This window comes from Pyricularia grisea (genome assembly GCF_004355905.1).
Source record: "Pyricularia grisea strain NI907 chromosome Unknown Pyricularia_grisea_NI907_Scaffold_4, whole genome shotgun sequence".
Classification (NCBI taxonomy): domain Eukaryota; kingdom Fungi; phylum Ascomycota; class Sordariomycetes; order Magnaporthales; family Pyriculariaceae; genus Pyricularia; species Pyricularia grisea.
The window spans coordinates 1,192,684-1,212,639 of NW_022156718.1; the positions used below are offsets into that span (position 1 = coordinate 1,192,684).

The window sequence follows — 19,956 nt, forward strand, 5'->3', positions numbered from 1 at the left end:
TTATCCCTATCGCCAAACTACCAAATATAATAATAATGGGAAAAGAAAATCAATATAGACCATCACCACCTCGTCTCCCAATCAATACGGTGAGTCGACAACGTCATCCTTGCCCAGCTTATACCTACCGCTGTCCCTAGTGCCGATCCTCGCCGAGGAGCGTCTTCCACCGCCGAGGAGCGCGTTCCCTGCAATGCTCTGCCTCGTCGGCTTCTTGAGGGTCTTATTGTCCACCATGTTGACCTCGTGCGGCAGCGCCATGATGATGTTCTTGTCGCTGCCAAATTTGAAGTCGTCGGCCATGACCTCGTCCGAGTACCGCTTGATCTTGTATGCCGCCTTGTTTCCTGCCAGAACCTTGCGGAGACTCCATTCGACCACGTATGGTCCTGTGGCTGTGATGATCTGCGTCTCCTCCTGGCCGGATCCCGTGTTGAAGCGCGCCGGCGTGAACGAAACGCCTTTGCCGGTTTCGTAGGCAAATTGCGCGACGTGCTCTGGGGTCAGGGCTAGACGACGCGGCTGCGGCTTGGAGTCTGCTGCGAAGCTCTTTTCGAAACCGAGCTTGCCCTCGTTTTTGCCGTCCTTTTGGAGCGCATCGATGAGCAAAAGATATGTACGGCATGTTCCCAGGACCCAGCGACCATCTGCGGACACATCCAAACCGAGGATGGGTTCTCCGAGAGCAGGGATGTGAGTCTTTGCGTTGATGCCAAGCCGGTCAAACAGTCTGATGTCGCCCTTGTTGGATGCGACAGCAATGTGACCCTTCTCCGTGGTTGCAACTGAAGAGAAGTCGTTCTTGGATACGTATTGCTTCAGTTGACTGTCGACAAGCTTTGTACCGGACAGGCGGGGGTCGATGCGGTACAGTGCATTGCGCGAGATACCCAAGAAGGTCGGCTCGTGGGTCATCTGTGCGAACTTGTTCTCGGGCGCAAACGTCACAACAGGGATATCCTCGTGGACGTTCCACTCATCGACAACCTTGCCGTACTCAAGATCCATGCGGTACAGTTTGTTAGGGTCTGCGTCGTTCTGCAAGATCATATTACGATCCTCGTTGTGTAACATGACCTTCTTCGGACTAAAGAGACCTCCCTTGGGCGTCTCGACCTTGGAGATGTTTGTGCTGAATTCCAGCTTGTTGTTGGCAGTGTGCTTGAAGACGCCGATTTGCGAGCCCCGGACCACAAATGACCTGTCATGTTTATATCCCACGGCCAAAGCTTTGTTCTTGGCACCGCCTTTGGGACCTGTTTCCACGTCATCATCCTCCTCATCACTATCGTAGTGTTCACTCCTGGCTCCATCGTCCGTATCCTCTTCTTCTTCTTCCTCCTCCTCCTCGTCCTCTTCTTCAAGAAGCTGCGCCTCAGGAGAATCCTCCATGGCCAAATCTGCAAAGGCTTCAGTGACATAGTCGCGCTCCTTCTCCTTGATCTTTTCCCACTTGATCTCGTTCAGCTGTTCCCAGAGAGCACGCATGAGACCTTCCTGGAAACGCTCAAGTGTCTCTGTGTCCTTAAACCTGACGAGCCAGGAGACAGCTCCATGGTCAGAGAAGTGATTGAAGATGAACGACAAGAACTCAAAGTTGAAGACTGGGTTGATGTCTGCAACTACAGGCAATCCAACAAAGTCCTTCTCGGAGCTCGAGATCTGAAGCCAATATTCCCACTTCCCAACCTCAGAAACGGTTGCCGTGACGGAAGAAGCTTGGAGAACGAAGGCGCCAGATGGGAAGTCGAAGAAGTGAAGCTCGCCCAACTCGGCGGCCAGAATCTCAGTGGCCTCTGGTGGCGCGGCTGCGGGTGGTGGACCAATCTCCCGGACCTTTCCCCCGCTGGCCTTGGTCGGCGTCGGCTCGGTTTCCAGAGGTGCAGTCTCACCTTCAGATTCAGGTTCAAGCTCAGGCTCAGGCTCAGGCTTCGGTGCCCGTTTTACCGCCTTGTTTGGCGTGTTGGAGATGGTGGAAAACATGGATTCGTTAGCCTCGAGAGTTCGATTGATGGACGGACTGTGAATCGGGCTCGCGGGCGGAATGAGCTGTTCGTCGAAGTCGAAACTTTCGAGGTCCGCCTCTGAAGCTGTAGTATGCGGCTTGCGATATTTCCGCTCGTACTGGCACTGGCGGGCGATACGCACAAAGTCGTCAACCCTTGCGGCGGAGCTGGCAGCCGAGCTATCGCAGACAAACTCGTAGACGTCACCGGCGTCGCCGCTAAGGTCGCGCCAGCAAATCACGCGTTCTGATGAACCCTCACGGCTCTCAACCCTCAGATGCAGGGCCTCGTCGAGGAGGAAGGTCTTTTCGTCGCGCTCCGATGAAAGGGCGTCCTCTGCGGTTTCTTCCTCGTCACCCTCGTTGAGTAGTTCGGCTTCTCCTTCCTCGTAGAATCGCTGAACAACAAGCTGGTATTGAAAGTCTTGTGCGGTTCGGCGTATCGAGGCGGCGGCGTCCTTGAAGATCAGCTCAGAATAGCCTTTGGGAGAGAGCGGTCGGACGAGGTAAAGTTGGCCTTGGGGGAGTTCGATCAGGGACTCTTGACTCCCAGAGCCGAAGATAAGCTTGGCGGCTGATGGCGGGGTTATTTTAAGTATTAGTTTGGTTCTTTGGTGTAGACAGACAATTTTGAGGAGGGGTGCAAAAACGAGCAGAAAGGAAGGAATGTGTCTCAATGTGACAAAAAAAAGCTCAACAGGACATCAATAGTTGTGGCCTCACTTACCATTGCGCACCAAAAACATCTTCTTTATCCTAGCTGGGAAAATTGGCAGGTAAACAGTGTTTTCTTTTGTTTTGTTTACAGTCAAAATGTTGCGCTGCGGGGCAAGTTGCCTTGCCTGTGTTTTGTTGCGAGGTTCTTTGTTGTGCTGGAATGTCCAGCTGCAGTAGGAACCTTTGGTGGTGAAGACCGAATATCAACAGTGCATCTCCAAAGGCTATTAAATACCTAGCGACTTGCTGAAACAAAGGGAATATTCAGGTAACGAACGGCCGTGTGCTGGATATTACAGCCTAGTTTTTTTGGGCTCAATGTCGTCCAAAGTCCAGCAATTTCTAGGATAACTGCGTCATAAAAGCTGAGAAAGTAGTGACACCCCTCAGAAGATAATGCCATATAATTGGTCGAAACTCTCCGATCAAGACCCACCTGGTTGTCGACGAGCCATTGTAGCTTGCTGCTTTTTCTGCACATGACCCCCTTCAACTAAGACCAGTCCTGATAACAAATCCTGCCTAATTTGCTGAAAGTACCTTAATCTACTTAAAATTGCCACCTGCGATATGAAGGATTGATGTTCTTGATTGTAACCATTTCGCTGATCTCTTTTCTATTTTGCTCATTGTTGGACAGTGAGAACGCAAACGCAAGAAGCAGTAGTGCTCAGCCACCAAGTCAGTGGCGTGGCAGGAATTGAATGCTCCCTTAGGTAGACCATAACCACAAAGAAATCCGTGCTTTGGCAATGTATTACATTTTGTGTTGCCACTGTTTGATGAGTTGGCAGTACCTATTTCCAGCATCAAGGTCTGACTGTTAGCTCATGAAACCACATTTCACACGCTTTTGTTTTTCTCTTTTCTCCCTGCAATACTGTGCCTTGTTTGCTTGCAAAAAAAAAAAAAAAAAAAAAAAAAAAAAAAAAAAAAAAAAAAAAAAAAAAAAAAAAAAAAAAAAAAAAAAAAAAAAGGCATGGGCAATGTCCCTTTAAATAGACACTGTGTGTTCAGTCCCATTGCCAGGCTTGACAGATCAACATCCACTTCAAGAGTATAGGCTAAAACATTTACGCAATAGACGAAGACCAATTATCTGGTTCGGACATTTTGTTCCTACACTAAAGACAACCCAAGAAAAAAAAAGAAAAAACAGTACTGAATCCAATTAAACGCTTGACAAGATACATGACCTGTCATTTCGTTATATTATACAAGCCAATGGGTCCCCAGACATCCCGAATTTGCAATCTCCAGCTGCCTCGCCAACTCTCACAGCTCTCCGATGACGACCTGATCCTTGTCTTCCCCAACATCTGCCTTATTCCCAAGCACACTGTCGATGACAAGCCTTGCGACATTTTTGCCCATCAAAGCGTTCGTTTCCATTGTGGAAATGAAGCTTTCCATTCCTGACGTGTAATACAAGCCCGGTCCCAATATCGGGTCCTGGAATGTGACACGCGGCAGTGCTTGCGGGTACGAGTAGAATACGTGCGGGTAGTACCATGTCACAGGACCAACTCCTTTCCAGCTTTTAGCTTCCTCCTCGGTCCTGTGAGCGGTGACTGATTCTGGAACCTGTGCGCCCAGAAGTGAGGACATGAATTCGGCCGTGACTTTTTCTGGAGAAAAGATCTTGTAGATATACTCCGTCTCGCCCGTCTCTGGGTTCGTGAGACTTCTTTGATTGGTGACGCTGAAAAATCCAGCTTTGCCCGCGCCTGAAGATGCATTGTCTCCCTCGCCGAGTGTGGTCAACACTGTAGTCGGGGCTTCAGCATCGGCAGGTAAGTTGAAGAATTGGGGGTTTAGACGAAGCGGTGATGTAAAAAGGGTCACATGTAGTTTGACGTAAGGGATCTCGTCGATTGGCCGCTGCAGGACCTCATCCCCAGTATGAATGTTACTGAATTGATAAGGGGTCGCTATGACAACCTTGTCGAAGCGTTGCGAAGTGGTTGCAATGCTGCCAGAGTTGTCTTTATTCGTTTCGAGGACATAACCCGATATATCTAAGTCGTCATCGGCCTTGTCAAATTCAATGGATGTGACGGTTGTGTTGAGGTACAGTGAAGCATTTGTTGCCTTCAGCATGTGGCCGAATATTTGCCAGTTGCCCCCGGTGACTTGGGAGGCACCATCAGGAGCAATCGACACCTAGATCCATACGCATACCTATTAGCCAATAACGCCATTCGGGAATTCGTTGGACGCGGACTTACCATAGCATCAAGCCCATGGATGCGCCCAAGGTTCGAGGCATAGTTGACACGTGTGGCCGCCTGGATAACATCTTCGGAAAAGGATGAACCAATCTAAATCAAAGTGAGCCTCATGAACACACAGACACATGGCCAGGATAAAAGACGCTTACATTGTTCTGATCAAGGAATTGTTCGCCTGTCAACCCCGTTATCTTGGTGAGCCCCAGCTCATATGCAGTTGTCGACAGCGAGCGGAATGGAAAATAAGGCTCCTCATACAGCTTCAGGAACTGCGCGATAGTTGACTTCATGAGCTGCTGGGCTTTGTATGGCGCCTGGCCATACTTCCAAAAGAGTTTGACGAGTTTCCACCAGTTCCATTGGCTATCCCTCGACTCGAATCTGAAGCGACTGCCATCCCAGATGACAAGATACTCATCCTCTTCGGGGCCTGGCGTCTTAAGAGGAAGTTTAAAGTGGTTGGCTGCATTATACAAAATATGATTGAGCTCGATGAAAATAGATGCGCCGAGCTCTACTGGATGTTTAGGGTCGTCATAGGCGTTCACAGTAAGAGTACGACCTCCGATTCGGTTCGTCTTCTCAAAAACCGTAATATTTATCGGTATATTCGCATCATTGGCGAATTGCGTGAGATAGTATGCTGCCGATGCTCCCGCAGCTCCAGCTCCTAATTCTAAAGTGTTAGCTACAGTCTTCACTGACTTATGTTTTATCTCAAGTATGAGTCCAAGCCACCATCGAGTGAAAGCAAATGACTATCCACCTTTCGGTCGATGGAACTAACCGATGATAGCAATGTGTTGAGGCTTGTCACACGTCGTCACGGCGCCCTTGACGCCTGGAACTGGTGAACATTGTTGTTCTGTAGGGGCCGACTCGGCTCTAACCAAGATCCACAGGCTCGAACCAAGCACTGCTAGTTTTGTGAAAAGCTTCATGTTCAAAACAACATTCACATCGACTAAACGAAAAAGAGACAATCTTGATCTTGTTTACAATGTGTTGGTTTGATCCCTTGATTGAAATACGGATTGCATTCCTCAACTATTTATGAGCATAGGTACCCATGGACGGCATGGCCTGAGTTGGCTGAGTGAGCACACAGCATCTGATGTTGTTGGAAGGTACTTGTAAGATGGGCGAATCTGAAGCGGGGTACGCCGTACCCCTTAACATCAGAGCGTCTTTCCTGATTGGCCAAAGCTCCAATACCCTGGTCACCGCTGCCCGCCATGTCCCGCTCTGAGAGCTTGCAGGCGTCAAGCAAAAAAGTTCGTGTCCCGCATCGGCGAACGGCGCTATCAGACGGCGTCAACAAGGCATTCAACGAAGCAAAAAACTCCCTGCTTCCTCAGACTTTATACGCCTCCACACCGAAAAATACCAAAGCCATGTCGGCGGCGCAGCTTCTAAACCCCAAGGCCGAGTCCAGGGTATGGCACTTATTTTTACCCTCTATAAATTTCCCAGGGTTCTGTGATTAACGATGGATACAGCGGCGGGGCGAGGCTCTGAGAGTCAACATCAGCGCCGGTGAGGGACTACAGGATGTCCTCAAGTCGAATCTTGGTCCCCTTGGGACCATCAAGATGTAGGTCACTACTGCTTCAACTGCCTAACCTGGGATTTAATACTGACTTTGGCTAGGCTTGTCGACGGCTCGGGACAGGTAAACGAACCGAAACGAATGCCCCTCGACGTTGCGCACTCGACGACTGACCGGAAACTTTGCGCTTAGATCAAACTCACAAAAGATGGAAACGTTCTACTTCGCGAAATGCAAATACAAAACCCCACAGCCGTTATGATTGCGAGAGCTGCCACAGCACAGGACGACATCTGCGGCGATGGAACAACCTCTGTTGTGCTCCTTGTGGGCGAGCTTCTGAAGCAGGCGGAGAGGCATATTCAGGAGGGCCTGCATCCTAGAATCATTGCGGACGGTTTCGAAATCGCGAAAAATGAGGCTCTGAAGGTAGGATGGCCAACAGCTGCGTTTTCGATACATAGGCATGGTTACATACTGACTACTACGTCTTGTTGGCTTAGTTCCTCGATGGCTTCAGGATCCCTCGCGATATCGACCGTGAGCTTTTGATCAGCGTTGCCAGGACTTCCCTGGCGACCAAGCTCAACTCGACCCTTGCGAACAAGCTTACTCCTGATATTGTTGACGCTGTCCTTGCCATCTACAAGGCACCAGCAAAGCCTGACCTGCACATGGTGGAGATCATGAAGATGCAGCACAGGACAGCTTCTGACACGCAAATGATCCGCGGTCTTGTTCTTGACCACGGAGCGAGGCACCCCGACATGCCCAAGAGGTTGGAGAATGCGTATATTTTGACCCTGAATGTTGGCCTGGAGTATGAGAAGTCGGAGATCAACTCTGGATTCTTTTACAACAGCGCCGAACAACGCGACAAGCTCGTGGAGAGTGAGCGCAGACACGTCGATGCCAAGCTGAAGAAGATTGTGGAGCTCAAGAAGGAAGTGTGCGGCAACGACCCAAAGAAGAGCTTTGTTATTGTCAACCAGAAGGGTATTGACCCCCTTTCCCTTGACGTTCTAGCCAAGAACGGCATCTTTGCTCTGCGGAGAGCCAAGAGGAGAAACATGGAGCGTCTCCAACTTATTGCCGGAGGTGTGGCTCAGAACAGTGTTGAGGATCTTTCGCCCGACGTTCTCGGCTGGGCTGGCCTGGTTTATGAGCAGCAGTTGGGAGAGGAGAAGTACACATTTATCGAGGAGGTCAAAGACCCCAAGTCGGTTACGTTGCTTATCAAGGGCCCGAATGCGCATACCATCACTCAAATCACAGACGCTGTCCGGGATGGCTTGCGAAGTGTCTACAACACTATTGTAGACAAGAGCGTCGTTCCCGGCGGTGGTGCTTTCCAGGTTGCGTGCGCAGCACACCTCCGCAGCGACGCTTTCTCCAAGACTGTCAAGGGCAAGGGCAAATGGGGTGTCCAGGCGTTTGCCGATGCTTTGCTCATCATCCCCAAGACTCTTGCGGCGAACGCTGGTCACGATATCCAAGAATCATGTATGTGTATCTCTGCTTATTTGGTGAAGGAAAATGCTGACCCATCTCTACAGTGGCCAACTTGCAAGACGACCTCGCCGATGGCAACGCTTTCGGCCTGGATCTGCAGACCGGTGGCACCATGGACCCAACATTGGAGGGTGTCTACGACTCCTTTAGGGTGCTGAGAAACTCTGTTGCGTCAAGTGCCAGCATTGCATCAAACCTCTTGTTGTGTGATGAGATGCTCAAGGCACGACAGATGGGTAGACAAGGAGGACCTGGCCCGGGCATGGATGGCCCAGAGGAGTAATTGCGTCTCTTTCATGTAGCCACGATACCAGTGTACCTATAGCTCTGCAACCCCGAGGCGTTACATGGTAGATATGGATTGATCAAAAAGGAGATAGACAGCGCGATTATGTTCCACGATTTAGTGAGAAAGTACATGGTAACTGGCATAGCCTAAAACATTTCCACCTGACAATGTCGAGAAACACAAGCTATGCATATATTCCTGACCCCTTCATCACTACCATATATTGCTACCCCAAATTACATAGACGAATTCCACCCCACCCTTATTTTTTGCCCCGCGTCGCGACAAAAAAAAAGTCCAGCCCCACCAATGCGACGCCTCCGTTGCTTAGGGAATTTCTGTACATCAACAAACGAATTTTCTATTCATGCGCCAGGACATACACAATGGTCAACTACGATAGTGATTCTTCAGGAGAGGGGGAGGATTATACCGAGACTGATGTTCTTCTCGGGTATACATCTAAGGAGGCAGGAGCAGAAACAGTCAGCCGTCTTGGTGGCCGTCCTGTAAGTGTCACTTTAAAATAACTTTCAAAGTTTCACGGTTAACATTATATTTCTTTTTTCTCAAGGACTGGATAATAGCAGACAGACCGCCATCAGCGGCTCTAGCAAGATGCAAAGTTTGCAAGGACCTCATGGTCCTACTGCTCCAGCTTAACGGAGAGCTTCCGGAACGTTTCCCAGGTCATGAGAGGCGACTCTACGTATTCGCTTGCAGAAAAAAGACATGTCGGCGGCAGGAGGGCTCAATCCGCACCCTTAGAGGCCTCAAGGCATCTGTCGTCTCGAACCCTCCTGCTGCGGCGGCAAAGGCACCGGTGGAAAAGCCCCCAGCAGCCAAGGCCGCGCAGCCTAGCACCGGACTGGGCGAGTCTCTATTTGGGGTCAAGCCATCCACTGGCGCCAGCTCCGGGGCCGCAAACCCCTTTGCGAACCCGTTTTCGACAAAACCACAGCCAGTCGGAGGAGCCAACCCCTTCAGCACCGCTAGCAGTAAACCGGAAGCACCACCTGCCCCCGAGGCGGCACCCGCAAAGCCAGAAGCCGAGACCAAGACCCTACCGGCGACTTTTGCAGAGAAGCTGAACATTAACAACACACAACAACCCCCGGCCGGGCCGCCATCCCCGCCGGAACCATGGCCCGCAGAGGATTCACAGCCCAAGCCCTACCCGATCTCGTGGATCTCGGACGCCGAGTACGAAACGTTAGAGCCGACGCCGATGCCACGCGTGCCCACGGTCTCGATGGACATTGACGACCCGGCGGCCGGCGGCTCCAGTGGCAAAGAGGACAAGGTGGTCTTTGAGAGCAGCATGGACGCGCAGTTTCAAAAGTTTGCGGACCGCGTCGGCGAGAACCCGGAGCAGGTCATTCGCTACGAGTACGGCGGCAACCCGCTGCTGTATAGCAAGGACGACAAAGTCGGCAAGGCGCTGGAGGCTGGCAAAATACCGTCTTGTGGGAACTGTGGCGCCGGTAGGGTATTTGAGGTGCAACTTGCGCCGCATGCCATCACGGAGTTGGAGCGGGAGGAGGACGGGTTGGATGGGATGGATTGGGGTACTGTGATTGTCGCAGTTTGCTCCAAGGATTGCCAGGAGAGGGGCGTAGGGGAGGCCGAGGTTGGTTACGTCGAGGAATGGGCTGGGGTGCAGTGGGAGGAGCTCACAATGAAGAGGTAGTCCATTATGGATTGCGATGATGCACATAAAAAGAAATCGTAAACATGGCAATGACTTCGGAGCCTGTCGCTTCTAGGTAACAATGGATCTGCCATATATACCCATCAAATTCATCTCAACAAAACTTGCTGTTCAGAGGGGCATGGCCTATGTAGCTCATGGCCTCTCTAATGTTCTGCGGCATCAACTAGCCCCAATGGTCACATAAACTCCGCCTCAAACCTAAACGCATGGCTTTTGTCCCAACTTTTTATACCCTTCCCATGAGCAGCATTCGGACTCGAAACGATGGCTGGTATCATAAAATCTATTGCGTCGTAAACCATAACATGCCCCGACACAAGACCCTCATGCAACCTCTTCCCATGCCCTCCTGATAACCCTCGAGAACATTTCCACGTTGACATCTTCCCTAATCTCAGCCTTCTTCGCCTCGTTGTCAGGGTTCTTGGGAATCTGGACAGTGTCGCCCTCAATCTTGAACCCGCACGCCTCCGTGATGAACGTCTTGAGCGGCGCTTCATCCAAACCAAGCCACTGCTCCATAAGCGAAAGCTGCACCTCCCTAAATGCTTGACTGACCAGGACGGCAATGCGCAGGCGCACCATCTCCTCGAAACCCTGAATGTCGGTGGTGAGATCGGCGTAGAGGTCGTCGCTCTCAATGGTGGCCCAGAAGCGGGCGTACTGGGCACCCTCGAGCTGGTTGTTGAGGGCGCGCAGCTTGGACACGGCCTCGGACAGCTCAGATTGCTGCGAGAGGGCGGACGGGCTGAGGAGGTGCAGGGCTTGGCTGAATTGCGGGGATGGGAAGAGGGTCATGGCCTTGACGAGGATGTTGGTGATGACCTCGTCCTTGATACGGTCTGGGTTGAGTTGGTACCTATGAGTTTGGGCGAGGGGGAAGGACGTGGGTTGTTAGCTTTCGACTCATAACCTCGGGTGTTCAATATCGAGTAGATAGCTCCGCGCTGAAGGAGAATAATCAGGGGTCACAGTTGACTTCAGCTCCGTATGATCCGGACCAACCCGCGCCGCGGACGAGCAAACGCAGGTCGGTCCGATATCGTAGGATGTCGTCAGGTAATAGGAAACGTTTAATCGTGCATCATGTAGGAAGGCGGGCAAACTGGACAAGTTGCGGGTCCAGGGTCGAAAAAATCAAAACCAAGAAACTGCGACTGGCGCATAGTCGGTGGGCATCCTTACAGTTTCAGCAATGTCCTGTTGGCATTGCAGTCACAGAACCTCTCCTCGCATTGTGTTGTGAGGTATTGCTCGAGTGTGCCAACGGCTTCGGGGTTGTACCTCTCGAGCCCATTGATGATGTTGGTGATGAACTCTGGCCTCTCGGGCGGGTCCTCGCTGTTGGGAAGACGAGGCATCTTGAATATGTGGGTGTCCCCTTTTATGATATGGAGGTATCGGGTGGAGGGATGGTCGTCGAGCCTCGTCGTCGTCCGTCGTCGTCTTCTTCTAGCGAGGGGCAGGCCGGCGCCTTTTTGGAAAGTTCGCGTATGGTGGGGCGCAATTTCGTCGTGTGTGAAAATGCTTGTTTGGCTAAATTAGGACTAGTGTGCTTTTGCATAAGGCCACGTGATTTGGCGGCCGGTTGGTGAACAGAATGACCTCACCAATTGATTGACTGGCGCGCCAAAGAGGTAGGTTGTTTGTTTTTGTGTCATACCTTAATGTCAATCTTAGCTTTTACTCGGGCTGATGCAATAACGTGCTACCCGCACTCCAATTATCAGCCTCGTAGCAATCAATGTACGGGTGAACATTCTGCACACAATCGTTGAGGTTATCCACAATTGCCAGCATGACTATTTTGTGTAGTCAATCACACTTGCAACCCATCAGGCTTTAACGATGGGCAGCCCTGCAAAGAAGAGGAAGCTCAATGGCGACACCAAGTCAACGCCGTCTCGAGGGCTGGAATACTTTTTTGCTAAGCAGAAGCAAAAGCCATCAGAGCCACAGTTGAATGAAAATACCGCCACTTCTAGTCAAGTTTTGAGAGACGAGGAATTTGCTCGTAAACTGCAAGAAGAATGGAACAAGGAGGACGTCGTTCTTGAAGGAGCACAAAGGATATCACCCACAGATAGCGAGGGTGTTGCCTCACATACTGTGGATGGTCCCAATTCTAGGGATGCTCCTCTCGCCACCAGCAATCCATTAGACCTAGTCGATGGTAGCGCCCTCGGTGTGATGGCGAGTTCAAAAAAGACCAACACACTTACTCTCCAGTCTGTTGCGTCTGCCGAGGACACAATTTCCTCCGTAATCCCTCTGGATGAAAGTCCATTGACATTTGATATTTCAGAATACACCACCAAACTGAAAGCTCATTGGAATGCAGAAGGTGGTAATGCCTCTTACGCCATTCTCACTCGGTGTTTTGTGCTCGTAAGCGCCACGACCAGTCGCATCAAGATTGTCGATACTCTGGTGAACTGCTTGAGGATTCTTATAGAAGCAGACCCAGATAGTCTTCTACCAGCGGTGAGCATAACCTCATTAATATTTGTATTTGTGACCTCGCCATTCCAGAGTATAAGTACCCATTATTCCTGCGCCCATGGCTCTTTTGAAATAAAGAGCCATTGACTAGTGTGAAAACACTGCCCCCATTTCATAGTCTCATCTTATTTCTGAAAGTTTCTCTTTTGATTCTTTAAATACCACTGAGTTAGCCTCCATTACTTGCATCTCTACACTTCTTGAGCTGCCACTAACTGCCCCTCTACAGGTCTGGTTGGCTACGAATTCCATTTCGCCCCCATATATCTCACTGGAATTGGGCCTTGGTGGATCAGCAATTTCAAAAGCCTTGAAACAAGTATGTGGCCTAGACAGCCGCAGCCTCAAGGCCATTTACGACAAATATGGTGACCCGGGCGATGTTGCGTTCGAGGCCAAGAAGAAACAGAGCTTCACCTTGCGAAAACCCAAGCCACTTACCATCAAAGGGGTCTTTCAGTCCTTGGTTAAAATCGCTCAGAGCCAGGGTCAGGGAAGCGTCAACTTAAAGCAGCAAATAGTAGACAGGCTCCTACAGGATGCTCGAGGAGGCGAGGAAAGCAGATTTATTGTTCGAACCCTCTGTCAACACGTAAGTTCCTCACATTTCTTACACTCGTACCAGCTCTGACACGGCTGGTTATTGAATGTCTAGAGACTGATACTGTCTTGAACCTACTAGCTACGGATAGGAGCAGTCAAGACAACCATGCTTATTGCATTATCGAGGGCTTTTCTCTTGTCGAAGCCCTCTGGGGCTGACTTCGAAACCAGAGATATCAAGGCCCTTGCTCGTTTGAAGAAAGAAGAGCTCGCCGAAGTTTGGGCACGAGGCGAAGAAATCGTCAAGGCTTGCTTCGCACGACGCCCCAACTACAATGACCTTGTTCCAGTTCTCCTGGAGATAGGTATAACGGATGAGCTGCTCGTGCGCTGCGGTCTAGCACTTCATATACCGCTGCGACCTATGCTGGGAAGCATCACTAGAGATCTCAGCGAAATGCTCACAAAACTACAGGGGCGTGATTTTGCTTGTGAATTCAAATATGATGGCCAAAGAGCTCAAGTCCACTGCGATGAGAAGGGGAAAGTCTCAATATTTTCCAGGCATCTGGAGTTGATGACTGACAAATATCCTGATCTTGTTGCGCTCATCCCTAAGATCAGGGGAGAGGGCGTTTCAAGCTTCATTATGGAGGGAGAAGTTGTAGCCGTCGACCCGATGACGGGAGACCTCAAGAACTTCCAGACACTCACCAATCGCGCCAGGAAGGATGTTGAAATCGGTAGCATTACAGTCAATGTATGCCTGTTTGCGTTCGATCTCATGTTACTCAATGGACAGTCACTTTTGGATAGACCTTTCAGGGAGCGGCGGGAGCTGTTAAGGTCCCTGTTCATCGAAGTACCCAACAACTTTACTTGGGTCAAGAGTATAGACGCAACATCACAAGATTCCGAAGCTGTGCTGGAGTTTTTCAAAGCTGCTACCGATCTTAAGTGTGAAGGATTGATGGTGAAGATATTGGACAACTTGCCTGATATTGCCTACAAAGGTGACGGCACTACTGAACCGGTAGACGAGCAAGAGAAGAATCCAAAGACGACGGCCGCCAAGGCAAAAGGCAAAACGAAGGCAAAAGCCGATAATGACGAACCTAAAAGAACACGAAGGAAGCCATTGCTCTCCACTTACGAACCCGACAAACGCCTTGACTCGTGGCTCAAGGTGAAGAAGGATTACGACTCAACATTTGATACATTGGACCTTATACCCATTGCGGCCTGGCACGGCCAGGGGAGGAAAGCTAAATGGTGGTCTCCGATCCTTATGGCCGTCCGCAATGAGGCGACGGGGTCGCTTGAGGCGGTCACAAAGTGCATGTCAGGCTTTACGGATGCCTTCTACAAAGAGAACAGGGCATTTTACAATGACGGCGAGGAAGACGGCGAAAGACAAAACACACGAGCTCGACGACCAGCTTTTGTGGAGTATTCAGGCCCCGAGCCTGACGTTTGGTTTGAACCTCAGGAGGTATGGGAGATGGCGTTTGCGGACATAACTCTCAGTCCTACATACACTGCCGCAATCGGTTTGGTCAGCGATGAAAGGGGCCTCAGTCTACGATTTCCTCGGTTTCTGAAGAAGCGAGATGACAAGAGCATTGATGAGGCCAGCTCAGGGGAATTTCTTGCAAGCTTGTTCCGTAAGCAAGAGGCTAAGGCACCGACGGCAGCACATGATATACCGGATGATGAGTTCGAGTAACCTATCATGCTAGATTACTGGCCTCGAGAACAAAATACTATCGAGGGCTGGTACGGTATTACTAGCCATCAGGCTTCCATCGTGCTTGTGCTCCGGCCAGCCAGGGGCAGTACACTACCATTTGTCCTACTCCTTCCAAGCGCGATAGACAATTCGGGCACCGTATTTCTGACCCTTCTTTAAAACCGTCATGTTCTTCCACTCATCCACATTGACAGCATTGACATAACGGCTCGGCTCGACACAGAATGCACTCCGCGCCTTCCGGGCTGGCACACCCTCAACTTCAGGCACGTCGATGTACTTGCCAGTGTAGAACTGGAACGCGGGCTCCGTACTGTAGACCTCAAGGTGGATTCCCGAGTCGGGGTGGTGCGCGGCAACGTGGCGGCTGAGAGGCAACGATGACGTGTCGATGGGAACAGACTCGGGCTTGTCGTTTGCGATGAAGCAGTCGTCAACGCAAGGCTCCTCGGGGCCAAGAGTGAAGGGCTTCTTTCCTTCGAACTTGGAGAATGTTCCAACGCCGCCTGTAGGGATGCCGCCCTCGTCGACTGGGAGGTATGCGTTGGTCGCGAGTTCAACCACTGTGCCAGCGATGGAGGGGCCGCCTGTCAAGTTGAAGTATCTGCGAAGCGTACGGAGATGTTAGCACTCTAAACCCTGCTTTGTCAAAAGTCAACGGGGTATCGATCAAGGCTTACGAGTGGTTGGTCATGTTGATTGGAGTTTCTTCGGCATCCCCAACCAACTCGGCAATGTACTCAATGCCCAACACAGTCACCTTCTTGCCATCGACTGTCTGTTCACCTGCGGTGTAGATCGTCTTGGCCTTGACGGTGCCCGGGAATCCTTCATCGCCATCCTCGCTCGTCAAAGAGAACTCGACAGACTCGCCGCCAACCAGACCCTCGATACCAGGAATGTCGCGAACGCCGACAGCCTTGGGCCCTTCCCAGACGCGCTTACCCCAACCGACCACACCTCCATGCAAGCTGTTTGGTCCGTTGTTGGCCGCGAGGGTGTAGGTCTTGCCTCCGTTTAGTGAGTTGATCTTGGCATCCTTGATGCGGTTTGCGACGCGACCAATGGTCTCGCCAAAGTAAGGGCTGTTGTGCTTCTCGTAGAGCTCCTGAGTGGGGAAGCCCTGAACGATATCGACGTCACCGACCTTGAAAGACTGGATGATTGCGCCGAGCGGCAGGAGCTTGATAGGCTCGTAGAGAGACATTGCCGTGAGGGATATGTGTGCAATATGTGTTTATGGGATAACTAGGATTAATTAGGCTCAGCGCCAGGGTTGCGATGTAGTATTAAAGCAATGATCACGATTTGGAATATGGGGAGAGGGAGTAGATGAGCTAAGTAGAACCGATTTCTATATTAAGGAAAGCCAGGCTGGATCTATCAACAGGTGTCGCCCGAAATACCCACTTCTTTGTTCCACGAAACAATTCAGCCTAATGTTTGATATTCCTGTCATATTAGTAGCCGAGTCTTGGTGTCAGTGATCTCAACAAGGTGGTGCAATGGAGTCGAAGGAAACAACCTACCAAATTGCCCCTCGTCACTCCAACGAGGTGACTTCTCGCGGCGGGGAAGCGAGCCATCTTGCGGGGTAGCTACGGCTGTGGATAATCATCGGCCCTGTCTATGCGCGCCAATGCAGACTCAGAAGCAATCCATTCAATCATACTGCCCGGGGTCAAACAACATTCTATATTAATACCGTTGTCCTTGATAGTTGAATCATGTGCAGCTCAATGCGTAATGCGGTATGACTTATAAAAGAAGTCTTGACAATTAATAGTTCACTCCAAACACCATAATAGGTTGGATAACAGCCTGTCTTTTCGCTCGCGTGCCACGTCTTTACTTGTCGCTGCCATTTTCGGTACATGGAGTGCGGGGATGAAGGGCTGCCTGTTCTAATCCAATGACTGCACCTGGCTGTGGCGGACTCGAGTTGCGCCTGATCAATTTGTTGGCAAACTAGAATAAAAAGGCGCCGCCAGATAATGACATGGAGGAAGTAAAGCCCGTCAAATTATACCTTACCTGAGGGACAAGACGTACCTTCTTTTCTCCCACCAACTCTGTCTATTCCTAACTCAGCCGGTGGCAGTACTGAGACATTGAGACTCACCTCACGGTCCGTCGACAAGATTCACTACGATTTGTTCGCTGATTTACTTACCAGGAGTAGTGAAACGCTGATTGTCAGTCACTGCAGAGTCAGCTTCTTTTGATGACATTGTTGTTATCTTGGATTTGTCCACTGCACCAAGCCAGCATTACAATTATCTTTCTATCTGCCGGAACAGCGACTTTTATACATTGCACTACGAGCAGCACACTCGAGGGCACATATTGATGTCAAATACAAAATTAATTGATTCTGCAGCCGGATATCCACAGAACTGATCGCCACCGCATGGGTGAAGGGCTCCGAATGGGAGCAATGGAAACACTGAAACCACCGACGACGCCCTTGGCAACTTCAACGTCACCGAAGCGCAAACGAGACCAGTTGTCGTTAGACAGCAGACCTCACACACCAACCTTGCAAAATCAAACATCAAATTTCTCTTTTGAGCTTCCTGCTAAAGATTGCGAAGATGGAAACAGCAGCCCGCGCTCAAAGGTAGCCCGCAAGTTCCAGGGGCTTGCTCTGGGCGTTGTCGCAACTGATAGCGGGGCAGGGACTTTGGCGTCTTCATCAAAACCTCTCGACGCAGATAGCACATCAGGCACCGCGAAACACTCGGCCGATGAGAGCTTTGGTAGCAGCAAAGACATGAATTATATTTCGTTTGAGGGACAGGCCGACGATGGGTCGACCATGCGCAGGCGATTGAAGCTTCCAGACACTACAGAAACCACACCGCGCAAACATGACGTCGCGCTGGCAGGCGCTTCAGTAATTCACACGTCGAGCGTGTTTGCCCCCATTCTGGACAAATCTCCAGAAAATAAAGTGAATAGTTCTGCCACAGATTCAAGCACCACGGATCCTACGAAAATCGCGGAGGTATCTGGCAGCATGGCACACCAAATCAAAGCCGGCCCTGGCAATTCGCTGTTTAAGGGGCATCGTCACCGAGTCGGCCCACCCTTGGTCGGTGCTAAAACCAGCGGCGACGGAAATGCTACGGAGGACTCGGACATGGCCGTGGTGGATCCTGTGCGCGCGGCTTTGACGTGGCATGAAGATGAGATTACTATATACGACCCCAATGATGAGGACGACGATGGGGTCGGTATCAATGGGATCGGGTTTCGGCCTACGGCTGCCATCGCCCACGCCCGATCCATGAAGCGGCGCCAGCAGCTTGCCGAGTACAAGAAACGAGAAGAGCGTGAGGCACGAGCTAGGAGGACCTTGCGTAGGAGGACCAGTCCCAAACTGGGCGGCGAGGCAGCCAAGGTTCCGGATGGCGATACAAAACTTACGCAGTCACCAGAGCCACCGGCGAGGAGGGTTCGTTTTACGGAATTTGAACCGACCGTCGTAATCACTACGTGATGACTTTATGAAATACTGATGGGGCTTTGGCGTTTGGAGCGCATATGGCTTTTGGGATTTGCAACATCTTCTGGTTTTGGCAGTTCAAATTGTACGGAGACGACCTGACTTGTTTTCCTACCCAATTAAGGGATGATCTCATTTTGGAGTTGACACTTTCATAGCTTCATCTATGTATAACGGTTAGCTTTGGCTTCGAAGAGCGCGTTTTTTTTTTTTTTTTTTTTTTTTTTTTTTTTTTTTTTTTTTTTTTTTTTTTTTTTTTTTTTTTTTGGCTGACTAGCTAATGAAGGCATAGGCATACGCCACATGCAAGAAAGTGCTTTTCTTCGAACAATATATACCCATATTCAATACTGGCGGCTCAATGAATGGCCCAGAAATGTAATGCTCTATATACTTACACATACTGTCACAATAGCGTTACATTCATCCCTTAGTCAAAACTGCGCCCTGATGGATGGAACTACCAAAATTTGTACCAGCTCTTCCGTGCTGCTAACCTTGCAGCTTCTGCTTCCTCGTGGGCCTTTTTCTTCGCATCTTGTTTCGCTTTCGCTTCGGCTGCTCTTTGGGTATATACCTCTACGGTTCTCTTCATATTTTCGCGCTGGAGTCTCCGGTTGTACTGACAGTACTCATACGAGCCTGTTGCGGCAAGGATGAAGGCTCCCACCGCCCAATTTGCGGATTTAGGTATTGGGGCTATTGATCAAGTGGTGTTAGCTTAATGTGCCCTTTTGCACATCAAAGATACGGCCAGCACCGCTTTCAGGGGACTAGTGCGCACCTCCAATGACCCAGCGCAGCCCACCAACCGCCGCACCGGCGGCTATGCCCTGCAGAAATCCATCTCGTGAGCATGGTGCCTGGTGGACCTTGAGGAAATCGTCGGCGCTGATCGTCTTGACCACCTCGCCCACGCCCGCGTTCGGCTGGCCTGCCCGGGCTTTGATCTCCGCCCTCCGCTTGTCCTCCTCTTGCAGCGCCTTGACCTGCTCAGGCGTGGGTGCGCCTTGGAACTGCTGCTGCTGCCACGGCGGAGGTGCTCCGTTGTCAGCTCCTGGTGCCGGCGGGGTTGGTATTATGTTCATGGGGGCTGTGGGAGCCATGGCGTGTAATGCAGTCTCGGCTTATATCGGAGAGGTTGTTAAGTTTTGGGTGTCGTATGAAGTCATTTCCCGAGCGGAGGCTCTTTTTTCTCGCCGCTTTTAGTCTAATGCTTTGCTCGAAGCATGCTTGGAGCTCTCCGAATTTGAGTAGTAGTTGGAGGCGCAGGGTTGGGGTTGACAGCAGGGATGATACGCCCCACTAAATAAAACCGAACAGGGGTTAAAGTGCTCTGGTCCGTGCAGTCGCGTCGTTGCCCGCTTCCAACCAACTCAGTCGCGTCGAAGCTCGTGGCTGGACGCGCTTCCATGTTGAATGGAATCCATATTGGACTGGAGGAAAATCATGAACCCCACCGTTACTTACAACAACATCACAGAAAATCCTACAATCAGCCTAGAGTCGACACATTGTTGGGCAAACTAGCGACTTGTGTCCCTAAGGATTTTCAACTTGGTGATAATTTCGATCCTTTCCCACCTATATGAACCCTACTTGGCTATCCCCAGTGGCCCCCTTCCCTAATCCAGGG

The 19,956-nt window shown here is 50.8% G+C and overlaps 9 protein-coding genes across 9 annotated transcripts; 4 read left to right on the top strand and 5 right to left on the bottom strand.

Moving 5' to 3' along the window:
* Positions 1–81: 81 nt before the first annotated feature.
* PgNI_07086 (uncharacterized protein) lies at positions 82–3,177 on the bottom strand (the record flags this gene model as incomplete). Its single annotated transcript, XM_031127103.1, has 3 exons — positions 82–2,579; positions 2,733–2,903; positions 3,159–3,177. 3 exons carry the CDS (start codon positions 3,175–3,177, stop codon positions 82–84), a joined length of 2,688 nt encoding a protein of 895 aa, XP_030981617.1.
* Positions 3,178–3,662: 485 nt separating this feature from the next.
* Positions 3,663–5,985, bottom strand: PgNI_07087 (uncharacterized protein). Its single transcript, XM_031127104.1, has 5 exons — positions 5,741–5,985; positions 5,103–5,629; positions 4,951–5,043; positions 3,807–4,885; positions 3,663–3,727 (listed from the first exon to the last, which is right to left on the bottom strand). The coding sequence occupies exons 1-4, from the start codon at positions 5,892–5,894 to the stop codon at positions 3,998–4,000; spliced, it is 1,662 nt and encodes a 553-aa protein (XP_030981113.1). The 5' UTR covers positions 5,895–5,985; the 3' UTR covers positions 3,663–3,727; positions 3,807–3,997.
* Positions 5,986–6,269: 284 nt separating this feature from the next.
* PgNI_07088 (uncharacterized protein) lies at positions 6,270–8,400 on the top strand. The gene is made up of 6 exons (XM_031127105.1): positions 6,270–6,389; positions 6,453–6,547; positions 6,604–6,625; positions 6,695–6,931; positions 7,006–8,005; positions 8,059–8,400. The coding sequence occupies exons 1-6, from the start codon at positions 6,348–6,350 to the stop codon at positions 8,295–8,297; spliced, it is 1,635 nt and encodes a 544-aa protein (XP_030981604.1). The 5' UTR covers positions 6,270–6,347; the 3' UTR covers positions 8,298–8,400.
* Positions 8,401–8,689: 289 nt separating this feature from the next.
* On the top strand, positions 8,690–9,993 carry PgNI_07089 (uncharacterized protein; the record flags this gene model as incomplete). The annotated part of the gene is made up of 2 exons (XM_031127106.1): positions 8,690–8,812; positions 8,878–9,993. 2 exons carry the CDS (start codon positions 8,690–8,692, stop codon positions 9,991–9,993), a joined length of 1,239 nt encoding a protein of 412 aa, XP_030981640.1.
* A 348-nt stretch (positions 9,994–10,341) lies between these two features.
* Positions 10,342–11,378, bottom strand: PgNI_07090 (uncharacterized protein; the record flags this gene model as incomplete). Its single annotated transcript, XM_031127107.1, has 2 exons — positions 10,342–10,876; positions 11,203–11,378. The coding sequence occupies 2 exons, from the start codon at positions 11,376–11,378 to the stop codon at positions 10,342–10,344; spliced, it is 711 nt and encodes a 236-aa protein (XP_030981730.1).
* A 334-nt stretch (positions 11,379–11,712) lies between these two features.
* PgNI_07091 (uncharacterized protein) lies at positions 11,713–14,788 on the top strand (the record flags this gene model as incomplete). The annotated part of the gene is made up of 3 exons (XM_031127108.1): positions 11,713–12,501; positions 12,749–13,111; positions 13,202–14,788. The coding sequence occupies exons 1-3, from the start codon at positions 11,866–11,868 to the stop codon at positions 14,786–14,788; spliced, it is 2,586 nt and encodes an 861-aa protein (XP_030981729.1). The 5' UTR covers positions 11,713–11,865.
* PgNI_07092 (uncharacterized protein) lies at positions 14,640–16,310 on the bottom strand. The gene is made up of 2 exons (XM_031127109.1): positions 15,493–16,310; positions 14,640–15,416 (listed from the first exon to the last, which is right to left on the bottom strand). The coding sequence occupies exons 1-2, from the start codon at positions 16,017–16,019 to the stop codon at positions 14,915–14,917; spliced, it is 1,029 nt and encodes a 342-aa protein (XP_030981732.1). The 5' UTR covers positions 16,020–16,310; the 3' UTR covers positions 14,640–14,914.
* Positions 16,311–17,249: 939 nt separating this feature from the next.
* PgNI_07093 (uncharacterized protein) lies at positions 17,250–18,314 on the top strand (the record flags this gene model as incomplete). Its single annotated transcript, XM_031127110.1, has 1 exon — positions 17,250–18,314. The coding sequence occupies one exon, from the start codon at positions 17,250–17,252 to the stop codon at positions 18,312–18,314; it is 1,065 nt and encodes a 354-aa protein (XP_030981731.1).
* Positions 18,315–18,579: 265 nt separating this feature from the next.
* PgNI_07094 (uncharacterized protein) lies at positions 18,580–19,523 on the bottom strand. The gene is made up of 2 exons (XM_031127111.1): positions 19,105–19,523; positions 18,580–19,019 (listed from the first exon to the last, which is right to left on the bottom strand). Exons 1-2 carry the CDS (start codon positions 19,424–19,426, stop codon positions 18,781–18,783), a joined length of 561 nt encoding a protein of 186 aa, XP_030981734.1. The 5' UTR covers positions 19,427–19,523; the 3' UTR covers positions 18,580–18,780.
* Positions 19,524–19,956: the final 433 nt, after the last annotated feature.